The following is a 20,525-nucleotide window of genomic DNA, read 5'->3' as shown; positions in this document are numbered from 1 at the left end:
TTACACCCAAGTGTGGAATGTAAATGTGTTTCTTGCATATCCCAACTCCCCCTGAGACACAAGTGCCTTGCTCAAGGGCACAGCAACAGATTTGTTCACCTTTTCGACTCTGGGATTCAACCCAGCGACCTTGCAGTTATTGGCCCAACGCTCTAACCTCGAGGCTATCTGTCACCCCATCATTATTACAAAATCCTGTGTGATCAATATGATAATTTCTCTGTGTGTATTTCTTAGTTTTTCTTTTGACTGTCAGCCTACGGTACATGTGGTATAAACTGAGTGTGTGAATTGATATGAATATTCTACCTGTAACCCCCCAACAATAAAAATGACAAAACAAATAAAAACTGACTGACTGGGTGACTGGCCGACTGACTGACTGACTGGGTGACTGGCCGACTCTGACTGACTGGGTGACTGGCCGACTGACTGACTGACTGACTGGGTGACTGGCCGACTGACTGACTGGGTGACTGGCCGACTGACTGGGTGACTGGCCGACTGACTGACTGGGTGACTGGCCGACTGACTGACTGGGTGACTGGCCGACTGACTGACTGATTTGGTGACTGACTGACTGACTGGCTGGGTGACTGGCCGACTGACTGACTGACTGGGTGACTGGCCGACTGACTGACTGACTGACTGACTGGGTGACTGGCCGACTGACTGACTGACTTGGTGACTGGCTGACTGACTGGTTGGGTGACTTGGTGACTGGCTGACTGACTGGTTGGGTGACTTGGTTACTGACTAACTGACTGGCTGACCGACTGTTTGCGTGACTTGGTGACTGACTGACTGACTGGTTTGGTGACTGACTGACTGACTGGCTGACTGGTTGGGTGACTGGGTTACTGACTGGTCACTAAGGCCAAGGTTGGAGACTGGTCAGGAGATCAGTGGCTCAGTAATCTCAGAGAAAGGAACTGGGAGAGAAATAACAGGGAATTGAAAAAAGAGAGAGACTGGCTGAGGGAAAGAGAGAGAGAGGGAGAGAAAGAAACAGAGGGGGGGAAGCATAGAGGAAGAGCGTTAGAGTGAGACAGAGCCAAAGGTAACGATTTAGTGAGAGGAAGACTAAGAGAGGGAGATAGAGAAGGGGGAAAATATCAATTGATGGAGAAGGGGAGAGGTAGTTTGAAAGAAATTGTGAGAGGAGAGGTGGAGAGGGTGACGTCACTTGTTGGATTGCAGTATTGAGCCCTGCTGATTACTATAATCCTGATTAGGAAACCGAAGGAAAAAAAACATGAGCCCTGAATGACAGAAAGAGAAAAGACGAGAAAGAGCCCTTCACTACCACCAGAGAGAAACAGAGGTGGAGAGGAGACGGAGAAGGGAGGAGAAACAGAATAAGAAGAGGAGCAATTTGAAAGGAAACGTTTTCATCTGGGAATTAGGAGCATAGGAATCACAGAAACTACAGAAAGGAACCAAATAACCACAGTAAGTAGATCATAAATCTGTGTAAAGAAAATGTAGAAGACAAAGTCCCTGCATTATAGCTACCTTCCTCATTGATTTCTTCTCATATTTTATTGCCTAATTCTGCCCACCCTTTTAACCTCACCTCATACTTGTCATTCATACCCCCATGCCCTCCCCTCCCCACTCTTCCCCTCCGCCACACATTCTTCTTCCTCCCATCCCTCCTCCTCTTCCTTCCCCCAGGCCAGGATGCCCACTAACGGTACAAACTGTCCACTGAAGCTGCAGTTTGGTCTGATCAACCACGAGAGTCGCTACCTCACCGCAGAGGCCTTTGGCTTCAAGGTGAGATACCTCATCTGACACAGCTTAGTCTTACTGTGTTCCTGTCTAGACTGGTACCAGTCTGGTCCTGCTTTAGCCAACTCCTTTGTAGTTTTCATGCCAGAGTAGAGTAGATGCCAAAGAAGTTTATCTAAAGCAGGAAAGAGTTAGAAAGGGTGAAGACAGGGGAAGAGGGAAGGTGTTTTAGGTAGACAAGTGAAAACGGTCTATTCCCAGTGCTCTTGACAGTGATCTCTCCTCCATCAGGTGAATGCGTCGGCCCCGAGTCTGAAGAGGAAGCAGGTGTGGACATTAGAGCAGGACTCCCAGGACCCCCAGGTGGTTTACCTCCGCAGCCATCTGGGCCGCTACCTGGCTTCCGACAAGGATGGCAAGGTCACCTGTGAGGCCGAGGGCCGGAACACAGACTGCCGCTTCCTAATCGCTGCCCAGTCAGACGGCCGCTGGGCACTTCAGTCGGAACCCTACCTGAGGTTATTCGGAGGTTCCCGGGACTATCTGTCCTGCTTCGCCCAAGTTATCACAGAGGCAGAGTTATGGGCGGTGCACCTGGCGCTCCACCCGCAGGCCAACCTGCTCAGTGTCGCCCGCAAGCGCTATGCCCACCTGTCACCCGACGACGGCGAGATCGCCGTGGACCGGAACATTCCATGGGGCGTGGCGGCGCTCCTGACGCTCGTCTACCTGGAGGGGAAGTACCGGCTCAAGACCTGTGACAGCCGTTACCTTGTCAACGACGGGAAGCTGTCAGCGGAGAGCGGGAGGGGCACGGGGTACACGCTGGAGCTGAAGTGTGGGAAGCTGGCGTTTAAGGACTGTGAGGGGAAGTACCTGAGTCCCATGGGCCCCACGGGGACACTGAGGTCTGGCAGGTGCAGCAAGCCGGGGAAGGACGAGCTGTTTGACCTGGAGGAGAGCCACCCTCAGGTGGTGCTGATGGCAGCCAATGGGAAATACGTGTCTATACGGCAACGTAAGACACACACAGTAGACAAAACACAGTATGAACATAGATGTCACACACGCAAAAATATACAGTATACACCTCTTTTGTTCTCTTTTTTGTTTTCTCTCCCTCTCCTCATGTGTCACTTTTAAAACTACTCAACTACTACCACTGCTACTACTACTACCTCATATTCTCGTACCACTTGATACCTACTGTGGTAACTGAGCTTTCAGATGTACAGAAAATACATTAGCAGCCGTATTGAATATGCATGGACCTTCACCACTGTCATTCGATATGGCTGATTGACAGCCGATAAAGACTGTTCCATAATTATGGGTAATGTAGTCTTCAGATTCCTTATCATATTGTCTGAGGTTGGGTGTTTCCTCGAAGACGAGAGGAACGCAGTTGATATAAAATCAAATCAAATGTATTTATGTAGCCCTTCATACATAAGCTGATATCTCAAAGTGCTGTACAGAAACCCAGCCTAAAACCCCAAACAGCAAGCAATGCAGGTGTAGAAGCACGGTGGCTAGGAAAAACTCCCTAGAAAGGCCAAAACCTAGGAAGAAACCTAGAGAGTAACCAGGCTATGAGGGGTGGCCAGTCCTCTTCTGGCTGTGCCGGGTGGAGATTATAACAGAACATGGCCAAGATGTTCAAATGTTCATAAATGACCAGCATGGTCAAATAATAATAATCACAGTAGTTGTCGAGGGTGCAGCAAGTCAGCACCTCAGGAGTAAATGTCAGTTGGCTTTTCATAGCCGATCATTAAGAGTATCTCTACCGCTCCTGCTTTCTCTAGAGAGTTGAAAACAGCATGTCTGGGACAGGTAGCACATCCGATGAACAGGTCAGGATTCCATAGTCGCAGGCAGAACAGTTGAAACTGGAGCAGCAGCACGACCAGGTGGACTGGGGACAGCAAGGAGTCATCATGTCAGGTAGTCCTGAGGCATGGTCCTAGGGCTCCGGTCCTCCGAGGTAGAGAAAGAAAGAGAGAAAGAGAGAATTAGAGAGAGCATACTTAAATTCACACAGGACACCGGATAAGACAGGAGAAGTACTCCAGATATAACAAACTGACCCTAGCCCCCGACACATAAACTACTGCAGCATAAATACTGATATGTGGTCATGTTTGTGCATGCGTTGATCGTTTGTTCTATTTCTAACATATCATTATTGTATTGTTAAAAGGGAAGTTCCAGTGTTGTAGTATCATTCCACTGCCTCCTACCAGTAGCTTAAACCCCTCTGCAGCATAGTAGTCTTTTTGTATTTCAGGCTCAGAAAACAGGTCACCAGGTCAGTGGGAATGAGATTGGCAAATTATAATGGCTGATTATTCCAGTGCAGTTTAGACTTCATCTCAGTGTAGACTTCATCTCTGGCCTAACCTGCATGCATGACCACTGTGAAAAGTGTGTTACTGATTAATAGTGTCAGCATCACTGTATAATATGATAATGTAGTAACTTGTGCCTCTTTCCCATTGCCCGAGCCACAAACAATTCTGGAATCAGTTACCGGGTCTATGATAATGTCATAGACCCGGTAAATGATTCCAGAATCTACAGTGTTATTAGAATCTCATCGAGAGAGAATCTTTTCCTAGAATCTCTAGAGTGTTCTGTGTATCGTCCGTGTGTTTGATGCTGTGGTCTTTGGTGAATATTCTTGTCTGAGGAGTAGTGTTACTCTAACCTGAGGGTTGTAACTGTAGCTGTGGCTCATTGTTCCTGGTTAGCACTACGATCTGCAATAACCAAATGACTGAGTGAGACGAGCAGAAAGTGATTACCTTGAGGCCTGAGGGGTACAGGAAACCTCATGAGGGCAGGGAAGAAAGGGCGGTGACACACCTCTATGCTAGTGCTGAAAGACACTCAAACAGGATACACAAAACATTTCCTTACACTTACTTTTTCCACTCTCATTCTCTCTCTCTCTCTCTCTCTCTCTCTCATACACACACACACACACCCACACACACACACTCAGACGACAAGTGCACAGACACACATGCACTCACACACTTTCTCTCCCTCTCCATCTTGTACCTACAAACATGCATTACACACACTCTCTCTTTCACAAACACAAGCTTTGTCTCTCTCTTTCTCTCTCTCTTTTACAAACACTCCTGTATTGGTGAGTGATGAGGTGCAGAGTGTGTTAAATAATTGATAGTGCCAGGGCGGTTGTTCATTGAAGGCGGGGAGTCTGTTTTCAGAAACCCAAGCCCTACTCTAACTCTATGGGTCTCTGGCCAACAGCACACCAGGGGCATAGCCCATAGCAACTCAGCCCACAAATCAGAAAGACAACTGGGTCAGTCAGTCAGCCACAGACCCCAGCCCAGGGATGGAGATAAAGGAGGTTGAGAGGGCGACCCAGGGAGAGAGCTGCGAAGAGAATAAAGGAGGAGAGGGAAGGGCAAGTGAGGAAAAAAGAGTTAATGGAGGAGAGGAAAGGGAAAGACTGTGGGGAACAGCCAGGGGAGAGGGTGGGGAGAGAGGGTTAGTGAGGTAGACAGGAGGAGAAGGGTGGAAGGGGAAAGCATATACAGGGAGAGTGATGGGAAAGGAGGAAATAGAGAAAAGAGAGGAAAGTGAGCAGAGAGTGGTTGTGAAAGTACATGAGGAGGAGTAAGAGAGAGAGAGAGCGGAGAGCATAGTCAGATATAGAAGAAGTCACCTTCTCTATGTGTTCGCACATAAATCAACAGGACTGCCAGTTCTCCCTGAAGAGCAGACGTGTCACCGTCAGATAGTTTACAGACACAACTAGGCTCAGAAACTGACTTGATACTTCTCTCTCTTTCTCTCTACTGCCTACCCACTCTCTTTCTATTAAAGTGCCCATGTGGTGTGTGTGTGTCCATGCGCATGTGTGTGTGTGTGTGTGTGTGTGTGTGTGTGTGTGTCCATGAGCGTGTGTGTGTGTGTGTGTGTGTACGTGAGTGTGTGTGTGTGTGGGTCAGATCTGTTATCATGTCTGTCGTCACCTCTCTCTACTCCCTCGGGTACATCGATCTGGTCTGGGAAGAAATTGTAAGAGAGACGAACGCTCAAATACACACACACCCACACACACACACACACACACACACACACACACACACACACACACACTTCATCCCGCTACGGTCTGATAGACAGATAAAGGATGCCGTGAAATAAACAAAGAGAAAGAGAAAAAAATGAGAATAGCAATGGAGGAGAGCAAGTGAGAAAGATACAAAGGGGAGAGAGAGAGGGATAGAGAGAGGAAGAGAGGGACAGTGGGTTGTGGCATCATTAATAATGGATGGCAGAGCGACTCTCTGATGTATTAGTCGTGCCTGATCCAGTTTTGGGTGGGCAGGCGGGTGGGCGGGCTTCCAGGTAGGCCATCACCAGGAATTGGAGATGGGTCTGCGGTCTGTTTTAAACCTTACACTACACTCTTAGAAGAAAGGGTTCCAATAGGGTTCTTCGGCTGTCCCCATAGGAGAACTCTTTTCGGTTCCAGGTAGAACCCTTTTTGGTTCTAGGTAGAACCCTTTTTAGTTATTCAAAGGGTTCTCCTATGAGTACAGCCAAAGAACCCTTTTAGGTTCTAGACGTAACCTTTTTTTCTAAGAGTGTAGACTAGCACACTCTACCCTAGGCAAGTGATTTTTGAACCTCTCCTTGGGGACCCACAAACGTTTAATGTATTTTAACTATCCACAGCTAGACCTTAAGTGAATCAGCTCAGCTAGTTCAGGGTTACAACAAAATTGCTAAACGTCTGGGGATCCCCGAGGAGAGGTTTGAAAACCATTGCCCTAGGCTATGTAGCAGTCAGTGTGCACCATTTGGTATGATTGACCAACTGTAGTGTCAGCAATGCCTTTCAAGATATCAGATAGATGCAGTATCAGATAGTTTTAAAACCTTCCATTGATACCCCCTGAGTTATAAAACATTCTATTGATACCCCCTGAGTTATAAAACCTTCTATTGATACCCCCTGAGTTATAAAACCTTCCATTGATACCCCCTGAGTTATAAAACCTTCCATTGATACCCCCTGAGATATTAAACCTTCTATTGATACCCCCTGAGTTATAAAACCTTCCATTGATACCCCTGAGTTATAAAACCTTCTATTGATACCCCCTGAGTTATAAAACCTTATATTGATACCCCCTGAGGTATTAAACCTTCTATTGATACCCCCTGAGTTATAAAACCTTCCATTGATACCCCCTGAGTTATAAAACCTTCCATTGATACCCCCTGAGGTATTAAACCTTCTATTGATACCCCCTGAGGTATAAAAGCTTCTATTGATACCCCCTGAGGTATTAAACCTTCTATTGATACCCCCTGAGGTATAAAAGCTTCTATTGATACCCCCTGATTTCCTGTCTTCTTCCTCTCTCTCATTCTCTCCTCTTTCTCTCTTAGATGGGCTGTAGTCTGATCACAGCTGAGCTCAGCAGACTGTTATGGGGATGGTGTGGTGTGAAATGGACACACACACACACACACACACACACACACATGAAATTGGACAATAAAGTGTGAAGCAGTGCTGAGATGAGAGGGGAATCTGATCAAACAGAAACACAAGCCCTGGTGATAAGATAGAGAATAGTTTTTTTTAGACTAAGCCAATAGTTGCTTTAGAAAGCTAGGTTGAAATTAACTAAGGAGGACCCTAGTGCAGAAGACTGTTAGTAAAGGGGTTGGTAGAATCTGCCTGCCTGTCTGCGTGCATGCCTGTGTCTTTAATTAATGTTAATGCTATTTGTATTCTGCATAATGGACAGAGGTCTTTGACAGTATGGTGGGTTACGGGCCATCCACATGTGGGTGTATAAGGGCATGCATGTGTGAGTGTGTAAACGTGCGTGCCCATGGATTTCAGACAGCCTGTATTGACAGTTATGAGTATCAATAAAACTTGGATTGATTTCGAACTGAACATACCATGAACTGAATTTGACTGACCTCACACCTCTGGCCCCTCCCAGGTGTGAGTATCTCGGCAAACCAGGAGGACGAGACGGACCTGGAGACGTTCCAGATGGAGATTGACAAGGAGAGCAGGAAGTGTCTGTTTCGGACCAACGAGGGGAAATACTGGGCCCTGGTGGCCCACGGAGGCATCCAGACTACGACCACAGAGAGGTAACTCTAACTCTAAACCAGAGGTGTCAAACTCTAGTGTCTGCAGGTTTTTCTTTTTTTCTTTCAATTACGACCTAAACAACCAGGTGTGGAGATTTCTTTACTAATCGGTGACTTTAATTCATTAATCAAGTACAAGGGAGGAGCGGAAACATGCAGACACTCGTCCCTCTGTGGAATGAGTTTGACACATGCTCTAAACCTAAGACTAACCCCAACCACTAACCCTAGCTCCAGTCACAAACCTAAACCTAGCCACAGTCACAACCCTAGCCCTAGCTCCAGTCACAACACTAACCCTAGCTCCAGTCACAACACTAACCCTAGCTCCAGTCACAACCCTAACCCTAGCTCCAGTCACAACCCTAACCCGAGCTCCAGTCACAACCCTAACCCTAGCTCCAGTCACAACCCTAGCCCTAGCTCCAGTCACAACACTAACCCTAGCTCCAGTCACAACCCTAACCCTAGCTCCAGTCACAACCCTAAACCTAGCTCCATTCACAATCCTAGCCCTAGCTCCAGTAACAACCCTAGCCCTAGCTCCAGTCACAACACTAACCCTAGCTCCAGTCACAACCCTAACCCTAGCTCCAGTCACAACACTAACCCTAGCTCCAGTCACAACCCTAACCCTAGCTCCATTCACAATCCTAGCCCTAGCTCCAGTAACAACCCTAACCCTAGCTCTAGCCACAACACTAACCCTAGCTCCAGTCACAACCCTAACCCTAGCCACAGTCACAACCCTAGCCCTAGCTCCAGTCACAACCCTAGCCCTAGCTCCAGTCACAACACTAACCCTAGCTCCAGTCACAACCCTAACCCGAGCTCCAGTCACAACCTAACCCTAGCTCCAGTCACAACCCTAGCCCTAGCTCCAGTCACAACACTAACCCTAGCTCCAGTCACAACCCTAACCCTAGCTCCAGTCACAACACTAATCCTAGCTCCAGTCACAACCCTAACCCTAGCTCCATTCACAATCCTAACCCTAGCTCCAGTCACAACCTTAGCCCTAGCTCCAGTCACAACCCTAAACCTAGCTCCAGTCACAACCCTAACCCTAGCTCTAGCCACAACACTAACCCTAGCTCCAGTCACAACACTTACCCTAGCTCCAGTCACAACACTAACCCTAGATCCAGTCACAACCCTAACCCTAGCTCCATTCACAACCCTAACCCTAGCTCCATTCACAACCCTAACCATAGCTCCAGTCACAACCCTAACCCTAGCTCCAGTCACAACCCTAACCCTAGCTCCAGTCACAACCCTAACCCTAGCTCCAGTCACAACCCTAACCCTAGCTCCAGTCACAACCCTAGCCCTAGCTCCAGTCACAACCCTAACCCTAGCTCTAGCCACAACACTAACCCTAGCTCCAGTCACAACCCTAACCCTAGCTGTAGCAACAACCCTAACCCTAGCTCCAGTCACAACCCTAACCCTAGCCACAGTCACAACCCTAGCCCTAGCTCCAGTCACAACACTAACCCTAGCTCCAGTCACAACACTTACCCTAGCTCCAGTCACACCCCTAACCCTACCTCCAGTCACAACCCTAACCCTAGCTCCAGTTACAACCCTAACCCTAGCTCCAGTCACAACACTAACCCTAGCTCCAGTCACAACCCTAACCCTAGCTCCAGTCACAACACTAACCCCAGCTCCAGTCACAACCCTAACCCGAGCTCCAGTCACAACACTAACCCTAGCTCCAGTCACAACCCTAACCCTAGCTCCAGTCACAACCCTAACCCTAGCTCCATTCACAACCCTAACCCTAGCTCCAGTCACAACCCTAACCCTAGCTCCAGTCACAACCCTAGCCCTAGCTCCAGTCACAACCCTAACCCTAGCTCTAGCCACAACACTAACCCTAGCTCCAGCCACAACCCTAACCCTAGCTCTAGCCACAACACTAACCCTAGCTCCAGTCACAACACTTACCCTAGCTCCAGTCACAACACTAACCCTACCTCCAGTCACAACCCTAACCCTAGCTCCATTCACAACCCTAACCCTAGCTCCATTCACAACCCTAACCCTAACTCCAGTCACAACCCTAACCCTAGCTCCAGTCACAACACGAACCCTAGCTCCAGTCACAACCCTAACCCTAGCTCCAGTCACAACCCTAACCCTAGCTCCAGTCACAACCCTAACCCTAGCTCTAGCCACAACACCAACCCTAGCTCCAGTCACAACCCTAACCCTAGCCACAGTCACAACCCTAACCCTAGCTCCAGTCACAACCCTAACCCTAGCTCCAGTCACAACCTTAACCCGAGCTCCAGTCACAACCTAACCCTAGCTCCAGTCACAACACTAACCCTAGCTCCAGTCACAACCCTAACCCTAGCTCCAGTCACAACACTAACCCTAGCTCCAGTCACAACCCTAACCCTAGCTCCATTCACAATCGCTCCAGTCACAACCCTAACCCTAGCTCCAGTCACAACCCTAACCCTAGCTCCAGTCACAACCCTAACCCTAGCTCCAGTCACAACCCTAGCCCTAGCTCCAGTCACAACCCTAACCCTAGCTCTAGCCACAACACGAACCCTAGCTCCAGTCACAACCCTAACCCTAGCTCTAGCCACAACCCTAACCCTAGCTCCAGTCACAACCTAACCCTAGCCACAGTCACAACCCTAGCCCTAGCTCCAGTCACAACACTAACCCTAGCTCCAGTCACAACACTTACCCTAGCTCCAGTCACAACCCTAACCCTACCTCCAGTCACAACCCTAACCCTAGCTCCAGTTACAACCCTAACCCGAGCTCCAGTCACAACACTAACCCTAGCTCCAGTCACAACCCTAACCCTAGCTCCATTCACAACCTAACCCTAGCTCCAGTCACAACCCTAACCCTAGCTCCAGTCACAACACGAACCCTAGCTCCAGTCACAACACGAACCCTAGCTCCAGTCACAACCCTAACCCTAGCTCTAGCCACAACACTAACCCTAGCTCCAGTCACAACCCTAACCCTAGCTCTAGCCACAACCCTAACCCTAGCTCCAGTCACAACCCTAACCCTAGCCACAGTCACAACAGTAACCCTAGCTCCAGTCACAACACTTACCCTAGCTCCAGTCACAACCCTAACCCTACCTCCAGTCACAACCCTAACCCTAGCTCCAGTTACAACCTAACCCTAGCTTCAGTCACAACACTAACCCTACCTCCAGTCACAACCTAACCCTAGCTCCAGTCACAACACGAACCCTAGCTCCAGTCACAACCTAACCCTAGCTCCAGTCACAACCCTAACCCGAGCTCCAGTCACAACCCTAACCCTAGCTCCAGTCACAACCCTAGCCATAGCTCCAGTCACAACACTAACCCTAGCTCCAGTCACAACCTAACCCTAGCTCCAGTCACAACCCTAACCCTAGCTCCAGTCACAACCCTAACCCTAGCTCTAGCCACAACACTAACCCTAGCTCCAGTCACAACCCTAACTCTAGCCACAGTCACAACCCTAACCCTAGCTCCAGTCACAACCCTAACCCTAGCTCCAGTCACAACCTTAACCCGAGCTCCAGTCACAACCTAACCCTAGCTCCAGTCACAACACTAACCCTAGCTCCAGTCACAACCCTAACCCTAGCTCCAGTCACAACACTAACCCTAGCTCCAGTCACAACCCTAACCCTAGCTCCATTCACAATCGCTCCAGTCACAACCCTAACCCTAGCTCCAGTCACAACCTAACCCTAGCTCCAGTCACAACCCTAACCCTAGCTCCAGTCACAACCCTAGCCCTAGCTCCAGTCACAACCCTAACCCTAGCTCTAGCCACAACACGAACCCTAGCTCCAGTCACAACCCTAACCCTAGCTCTAGCCACAACCCTAACCCTAGCTCCAGTCACAACCCTAACCCTAGCCACAGTCACAACCCTAGCCCTAGCTCCAGTCACAACACTAACCCTAGCTCCAGTCACAACACTTACCCTAGCTCCAGTCACAACCCTAACCCTACCTCCAGTCACAACCCTAACCCTAGCTCCAGTTACAACCCTAACCCGAGCTCCAGTCACAACACTAACCCTAGCTCCAGTCACAACCCTAACCCTAGCTCCATTCACAACCCTAACCCTAGCTCCAGTCACAACCCTAACCCTAGCTCCAGTCACAACACGAACCCTAGCTCCAGTCACAACCCTAACCCTAGCTCCAGTCACAACCCTAACCCTAGCTCCAGTCACAACCCTAACCCTAGCTCCAGTCACAAACCTAGCTCTAGCTCCAGTCACAACCCTAACCCTAGCTCTAGCCACAACACTAACCCTAGCTCCAGTCACAACCCTAACCCTAGCTCTAGCCACAACCCTAACCCTAGCTCCAGTCACAACCCTAACCCTAGCCACAGTCACAACAGTAACCCTAGCTCCAGTCACAACACTTACCCTACCTCCAGTCACAACCCTAACCCTACCTCCAGTCACAACCCTAACCCTAGCTCCAGTTACAACCCTAACCCGAGCTCCAGTCACAACACTAACCCTAGCTCCAGTCACAACCCTAACCCTAGCTCCAGTCACAACACTAACCCCAGCTCCAGTCACAACCCTAACCCTAGCTCCAGTCACAACCCTAACCCGAGCTCCAGTCACAACCCTAACCCTAGCTCCAGTCACAACCCTAGCCATAGCTCCAGTCACAACACTAACCCTAGCTCCAGTCACAACCCTAACCCTAGCTCCAGTCACAACCCTAACCCTAGCTCCAGTCACAACCCTAACCCTAGCTCTAGCCACAACACTAACCCTAGCTCCAGTCACAACCCTAACCCTAGCCACAGTCACAACCTAACCCTAGCTCCAGTCACAACCCTAACCCTAGCTCCAGTCACAACCTTAACCCGAGCTCCAGTCACAACCCTAACCCTAGCTCCAGTCACAACACTAACCCTAGCTCCAGTCACAACCCTAACCCTAGCTCCAGTCACAACACTAACCCTAGCTCCAGTCACAACCCTAACCCTAGCTCCATTCACAATCGCTCCAGTCACAACCTAACCCTAGCTCCAGTCACAACCTAACCCTAGCTCCAGTCACAACCTAACCCTAGCTCCAGTCACAACCCTAGCCCTAGCTCCAGTCACAACCCTAACCCTAGCTCTAGCCACAACCTAACCCTAGCTCCAGTCACAACCCTAACCCTAGCCACAGTCACAACAGTAACCCTAGCTCCAGTCACAACCCTAACCCTAGCTCCAGTCACAAACCTAGCTCTAGCTCCAGTCACAACCCTAACCCTAGCTCTAGCCACAACACTAACCCTAGCTCCAGTCACAACCCTAACCCTAGCTCTAGCCACAACCCTAACCCTAGCTCCAGTCACAACCCTAACCCTAGCCACAGTCACAACAGTAACCCTAGCTCCAGTCACAACACTTACCCTAGCTCCAGTCACAACCCTAACCCTACCTCCAGTCACAACCCTAACCCTAGCTCCAGTTACAACCCTAACCCGAGCTCCAGTCACAACACTAACCCTAGCTCCAGTCACAACCCTAACCCTAGCTCCAGTCACAACACTAACCCCAGCTCCAGTCACAACCTAACCCTAGCTCCAGTCACAACCCTAACCCGAGCTCCAGTCACAACCTAACCCTAGCTCCAGTCACAACCCTAGCCATAGCTCCAGTCACAACACTAACCCTAGCTCCAGTCACAACCCTAACCCTAGCTCCAGTCACAACCCTAACCCTAGCTCCAGTCACAACCCTAACCCTAGCTCTAGCCACAACACTAACCCTAGCTCCAGTCACAACCCTAACCCTAGCCACAGTCACAACCCTAACCCTAGCTCCAGTCACAACCCTAACCCTAGCTCCAGTCACAACCTTAACCCGAGCTCCAGTCACAACCCTAACCCTAGCTCCAGTCACAACACTAACCCTAGCTCCAGTCACAACCCTAACCCTAGCTCCAGTCACAACACTAACCCTAGCTCCAGTCACAACCCTAACCCTAGCTCCATTCACAATCGCTCCAGTCACAACCTAACCCTAGCTCCAGTCACAACCCTAACCCTAGCTCCAGTCACAACCCTAACCCTAGCTCCAGTCACAACCCTAGCCCTAGCTCCAGTCACAACCCTAACCCTAGCTCTAGCCACAACACGAACCCTAGCTCCAGTCACAACCTAACCCTAGCTCTAGCCACAACCTAACCCTAGCTCCAGTCACAACCCTAACCCTAGCCACAGTCACAACCCTAGCCCTAGCTCCAGTCACAACACTAACCCTAGCTCCAGTCACAACACTTACCCTAGCTCCAGTCACAACCCTAACCCTACCTCCAGTCACAACCCTAACCCTAGCTCCAGTTACAACCCTAACCCGAGCTCCAGTCACAACACTAACCCTAGCTCCAGTCACAACCCTAACCCTAGCTCCATTCACAACCTAACCCTAGCTCCAGTCACAACCCTAACCCTAGCTCCAGTCACAACCCTAACCCTAGCTCCATTCACAACCCTAACCCTAGCTCCAGTCACAACCCTAACCCTAGCTCCAGTCACAACACGAACCCTAGCTCCAGTCACAACCCTAACCCTAGCTCCAGTCACAACCCTAACCCTAGCTCCAGTCACAACCCTAACCCTAGCTCCAGTCACAACCCTAGCTCTAGCTCCAGTCACAACCCTAACCCTAGCTCTAGCCACAACACTAACCCTAGCTCCAGTCACAACCCTAACCCTAGCTCTAGCCACAACCCTAACCCTAGCTCCAGTCACAACCCTAACCCTAGCCACAGTCACAACAGTAACCCTAGCTCCAGTCACAACACTTACCCTAGCTCCAGTCACAACCCTAACCCTACCTCCAGTCACAACCCTAACCCTAGCTCCAGTTACAACCCTAACCCGAGCTCCAGTCACAACACTAACCCTAGCTCCAGTCACAACCCTAACCCTAGCTCCAGTCACAACACTAACCCCAGCTCCAGTCACAACCCTAACCCTAGCTCCAGTCACAACACTAACCCTAGCTCCAGTCACAACACTAACCCTAGCTCCAGTCACAACCCTAACCCTAGCTCCAGTCACAACCCTAACCCTAGCTCCAGTCACAACACTAACCCTAGCTCCAGTCACAACACTAACCCTAGCTCCAGTCACAAACCTAGCTCTAGCTCCAGTCACAACCCTAACCCTAGCTCTAGCCACAACACTAACCCTAGCTCCAGTCACAACCCTAACCCTAGCTCTAGCCACAACCCTAACCCTAGCTCCAGTCACAACCCTAACCCTAGCCACAGTCACAACAGTAACCCTAGCTCCAGTCACAACACTTACCCTAGCTCCAGTCACAACCCTAACCCTACCTCCAGTCACAACCCTAACCCTAGCTCCAGTTACAACCCTAACCCGAGCTCCAGTCACAACACTAACCCTAGCTCCAGTCACAACCCTAACCCTAGCTCCAGTCACAACACTAACCCCAGCTCCAGTCACAACCCTAACCCTAGCTCCAGTCACAACACTAACCCTAGCTCCAGTCACAACACTAACCCTAGCTCCAGTCACAACCCTAACCCTAGCTCCAGTCACAACCCTAACCCTAGCTCCAGTTACAACCTAACCTTAGCTCCAGTCACAACACTAACCCTAGCTCCAGTCACAACCCTAACCCTAGCTCCAGTCACAACCCTAACCCTAGCTCCATTCACAACACTAACCCTAGCTCCAGTCACAACACTAACCCTAGCTCCAGTCACAACCCTAACCCTAGCTCCAGTCACAACACTAACCCCAGCTCCAGTCACAACCTAACCCTAGCTCCAGTCACAACACTAACCCTAGCTCCAGTCACAACCCTAACCCTAGCTCCATTCACAACCCTAACCCTAGCTCCATTCACAACCCTAACCCTAGCTCCAGTCACAACCCTAACCCTAGCTCCAGTCACAACACTAACCCTAGCTCCGGTCACAACCCTAACCCTAGCTCCAGTCACAACCCTAACCCGAGCTCCAGTCACAACCCTAACCCTAGCTCCAGTCACAACCCTAGCCCTAGCTCCAGTCACAACACTAACCCTAGCTCCAGTCACAACCTTAGCCCTAGCTCCAGTCACAACCCTAAACCTAGCTCCAGTCACAACCCTAACCCTAGCTCTAGCCACAACACTAACCCTAGCTCCAGTCACAACACTTACCCTAGCTCCAGTCACAACACTAACCCTAGCTCCAGTCACAACCCTAACCCTAGCTCCATTCACAACCCTAACCCTAGCTCCATTCACAACCCTAACCCTAGCTCCAGTCACAACCCTAACCCTAGCTCCAGTCACAACACTAACCCTAGCTCCATTCACAACCCTAACCCTAGCTCGTCACAACCCTAACCCTAGCTCCAGTCACAACACGAACCCTAGCTCCAGTCACAACCCTAACCCTAGCTCCAGTCACAACCCTAACCCTAGCTCCAGTCACAACCCTAACCCTAGCTCCAGTCACAACCCTAGCCCTAGCTCCAGTCACAACCCTAACCCTAGCTCTAGCCACAACACTAACCCTAGCTCCAGTCACAACCTAACCCTAGCTCTAGCCACAACCCTAACCCTAGCTCCAGTCACAACCCTAACCCTAGCCACAGTCACAACAGTAACCCTAGCTCCAGTCACAACACTTACCCTAGCTCCAGTCACAACCCTAACCCTACCTCCAGTCACAACCTAACCCTAGCTCCAGTTACAACCCTAACCCGAGCTCCAGTCACAACACTAACCCTAGCTCCAGTCACAACACTAACCCCAGCTCCAGTCACAACCCTAACCCTAGCTCCAGTCACAACACTAACCCTAGCTCCAGTCACAACACTAACCCTAGCTCCAGTCACAACCCTAACCCTAGCTCCAGTCACAACCCTAACCCTAGCTCCATTCACAACCCTAACCCTAGCTCCAGTCACAACCCTAACCCTAGCTCCAGTTACAACCCTAACCTTAGCTCCAGTCACAACACTAACCCTAGCTCCAGTCACAACCCTAACCCTAGCTCCAGTCACAACCCTAACCCTAGCTCCAGTCACAACACTAACCCTAGCTCCAGTCACAACACTAACCATTTATTATCCAGGTCTGCCAACACCATGTTTGCAGTGGAGTGGATGGGCCGCAGGGTGGCACTAAGAGCCAGTAATGGGAAATACATCTGCACCAAGAAGAACGGCCAGCTAGCAGCCATCAGCGACTCCATAGGTAAGTGTTTGTGTCTTTAAGTGGGTGAGTGGGTTCCATGGTTCTTATGCTTTTTAAACCTAATATTCCTTCCTCTCTCCTTAATTTCTACCTCTACCTCTCTTCCTCCTCCTTCCCTCTCTTTCCCCTCCCTCTCTTCCCTGATCAGGTGAGGATGAGAAGTTGATTCTAAAGCTGATAAACCGTCCCATGCTGATCCTGCGAGGATTGAACGGCTTCATCTGCCACCATAAGAACTCCAACACGCTGGATGCCAACAGATCAGTCTATGACATCTTCACACTGCATTTCAGTGATGGGGCGTACCACATCAAAGGTGAGGATATGATATGCACATTCTAGCTTATTGCATAGAATTCAATGCATTTTTCATGAAGAATGTAAGAAGTTTTGTGCAACTGCTTGTTTTAATCTATTGCTTTCTGCTTCAATCTGCCTTGATGTGTAAAGGCCTTTCATATAGTGCTGCCAGTCCATGTTGTCTCTCTCTAACTAACCTCTTGTAGGTGAGGGAGGGAGGTTCTGGTATGTGAACAGCAGTGGTCTGGTATGTTCAGACGGAGAGACACCAGATGACTTCTCATTTGAGTTCCTGGAGCACGGACGCATCGCCATCCGAGGCAAGAACGGCAGATACCTGCGAGGCCAGGGGGGCATGCTGAAGGGTGACGGGGTTACCCCCGACAGCTCTGCTCTCTGGGAGTACTGACCAATATGGGGGCCACTCTCCTACCCTGCCGGAGGTTACCCCTAACCACAGATCTAGGATCAGATTGGGGCAGATTACCAGATTACCCTAACCCCCATGTCCTAAAAATGAATGAACAGATTGGTAAAGAATATCTGACCCTAGACTAGTAGTTAGTGGCAACTTCTGCCCTCTCCCATAGGTCCCTTTCTGCCCCTGTCACTCCCCTCAACCTACTCCTGGCATGCCAGCCAATGAAGAAGGCACAAAGAGAAAACAGACTCTTTTTACAGGGGAGGTCGAGGGAAGACATGCTTTTAAATGAATGCACTAATTGTAAATCGCTCTGGATAAGAGTGTCTGCTTAATGACTAAAATGTTCATTTAAAATAAGGCAGAGGTCTCAAGTTTTCAGCTCAGAAGAGCCTGGTCAGAAGAAATTAATCATGTTTGCTGGAGTCAACACTGTTCAGTGAGTCAACGGCAGATTCCATACAACACTATGCTTTATAGGCTTATGAGGTTTTTTAAAAATGTTTTTTAAAATTAGCATGTTACTAGTAAAAGTCAGGGTTCAGAGTAAGTACCATACTCACACATAGAGGACTAGTCATGGCTTGGGTTTTCATTTTGCAACATTATTTTAGCTACAACAACACTATTCATGATACAACAGCAATACAACTACTAATATTTCCATTGTCAACACATTGCTTTGTTTATACCTGGCGCTAACATGCGTCCTTTGTCCTGTCATGGTCCACATTCTCACATTCTGATTGTGCCCACATTTTTAGAAATATGTCTATACATGGTATTAAAATGAGTATTTTAATCGCATAGACCAGATGCATTAAAAGACACATTGTGGGTCTGATATCTTACAAGTGTAGACGGATTTGGGCCTGGTCTCCCAAAAGCATCTTAAGGCTAAGTTCAATTTAGAATTATAAGATCCTAAGGTTCTAACAATGAACTTAGGCCTCAAGGTGCTTTTGGGAAACCGGGCTCTGGACAGTGAAACCATTTAAATCATCATTATCCAGCCTTCTAAAATCACTGACAGCTGGCACTGTTGACTTATGGCATCAATATGTATCTTTAAGCAGCAATCAACAGTAGAAACAATATCAAAGCACACTCCCCACCAGTTTTGGTTAAAGGCTGAGGGATTGGGCTGGAGAAATGTAACCACTCTCAAATTCATAAACAGAGCTATAGCTGCAAGGACTTATATTTTGGGTTCTGATCGTTAAACTAAGCTCATGAGACATTTACAAGTTCATTCTTTTGATTTTACCTTTATTTAATTAGCCAAATCAGTTAAGAACAAATTCTTATTTACAATGACGGCCTACCCCGGCTAAACCCTAACGACACCGGGAGTCGCTCTAAGGGACTCCCAATCACGGCCGGTTATGATACAGCTTGGAATCTAACCAGGGTCTGTAGTGATGCCCCTAGCGCTGAGATGCAGTGCCTTAGACCACTGCACCACTCAGGAGTTCTTCAAGAATCAATGGGTACATATCCTTCATTTATAAGTCCAAAAATGGATGTAGCAACTGCTGATTGCCCCTTTAAAATAAAGAAATAAATATTATTTTGAAAGAATAGCTGTCAATTAATTTGCATACAGGGAGGGACCAGGAAATGTAGTCACAGTAGATGGATAAGAGAAACATTTTAATACCACGTGTAGACATATTTCTGAAAATGTGGGCACAATCAGACTGTGGAAAAGATCAGGAAAGAGGATGCATGTTCGCACCAGGTATAAATGAGGCTATAGAGGAGTTGACATAGCTTGGGTTTTCAGTTTTGAAGTGTCTACTGGTCATCTGTAGCTCAGTTGGTAGAGCATGGCACTTTAGTGTTTGCTATGCCAGGATAGTGGGTTTGATTCCTGGTACCACCCATATGTAAAATATATGCATGACTAAGTTCCTTTGGATAAATATATCTGCTAAATGGTATACATTACTACAGCAGCTACAAATACTCCAGAACATATACACAATGCTACAAATACCTATAGACACTCTGGTGTAAAACCAATGTGCCTTAAACCAACTGTCTATTACACTCTTCCACCCCTCTCTCTCACTTGATTCTCTGGTTTCACCAACTGTTCTTTTCCACTCTTCCATTCCCATTCCCATTCTTCCCTGTCGTTTTGCCAATTCTGCCTTTCTAAGCGAGTGACAGTGTATAGAGGTGTGTAATAATAAACTCAGAAAGTCATCAATTCATCGTAGCCGAGTCATCATTAGCGGACAGCTCCCTTAGCATCGTGACATTAACAAGCATGACAGGCAGCTGCATCTCAAACATTACCCTCTTCCCCGTGTAGGGCAGTAGGCCCACTTCTAAACACAGACACATAGAGTAATGGCTTCAGGTGATAAGTAGGAGCCCTCTATATGGGATACAGGAGTGTAATGGGTGTCGTTTGAGATTTTTACGGGCTTTTCCCTACAATCAAAACAGTAACACATCAGGTGTAACAAAACTACACGACCATCCTAGAAAGAGTATAGTGCTCGTGATTTACAGCCTGTCACTTGGCAATGATACATACTTCATTTGTTTTATCCTTTTCTAATATTAATTTTTCTGAAAAGTTTTGAAAAACTATAATAAAAATAATCTCTGAGATGTGTAAAAGTTATGTTTCGTGTGTGGATAATGTTGTCAGTGAAGTGACT

General features: G+C 48.7%; 1 protein-coding gene across 1 annotated transcript; it reads left to right on the top strand.

The window, feature by feature from the left end:
* Positions 1-1,683: 1,683 nt before the first annotated feature.
* Positions 1,684-19,296, top strand: fscn2b (fascin actin-bundling protein 2b, retinal). Its single transcript, XM_024388049.2, has 6 exons — positions 1,684-1,779; positions 2,026-2,752; positions 7,746-7,902; positions 17,008-17,129; positions 17,278-17,445; positions 17,636-19,296. Exons 1-6 carry the CDS (start codon positions 1,684-1,686, stop codon positions 17,836-17,838), a joined length of 1,473 nt encoding a protein of 490 aa, XP_024243817.1. The 3' UTR covers positions 17,839-19,296.
* Positions 19,297-20,525: the final 1,229 nt, after the last annotated feature.

This window comes from Oncorhynchus tshawytscha, linkage group LG25, assembly GCF_018296145.1.
Source record: "Oncorhynchus tshawytscha isolate Ot180627B linkage group LG25, Otsh_v2.0, whole genome shotgun sequence".
In the NCBI taxonomy this organism is placed as follows: Eukaryota; Metazoa; Chordata; class Actinopteri; order Salmoniformes; family Salmonidae; genus Oncorhynchus; species Oncorhynchus tshawytscha.
The sequence above is the reverse complement of the archived record's forward strand: the minus strand, read 5'-3'. Positions and strand labels throughout refer to the sequence as shown.

What these genes read in the sequence shown, in the direction of transcription:
- fscn2b (XM_024388049.2), top strand. Translation starts at nt 1,684, where the DNA reads ATGCCCACTAACGGTACAAACTGTCCACTGAAGCTGCAGTTTGGTCTG. An exon ending in CAGAGGCCTTTGGCTTCAAG is followed by an intron (nt 1,780 to 2,025) that starts GTGAGATACCTC and finishes CTCCTCCATCAG; the next exon opens with GTGAATGCGTCGGCCCCGAG. An exon ending in TGGGGCGTACCACATCAAAG is followed by an intron (nt 17,446 to 17,635) that starts GTGAGGATATGA and finishes AACCTCTTGTAG; the next exon opens with GTGAGGGAGGGAGGTTCTGG.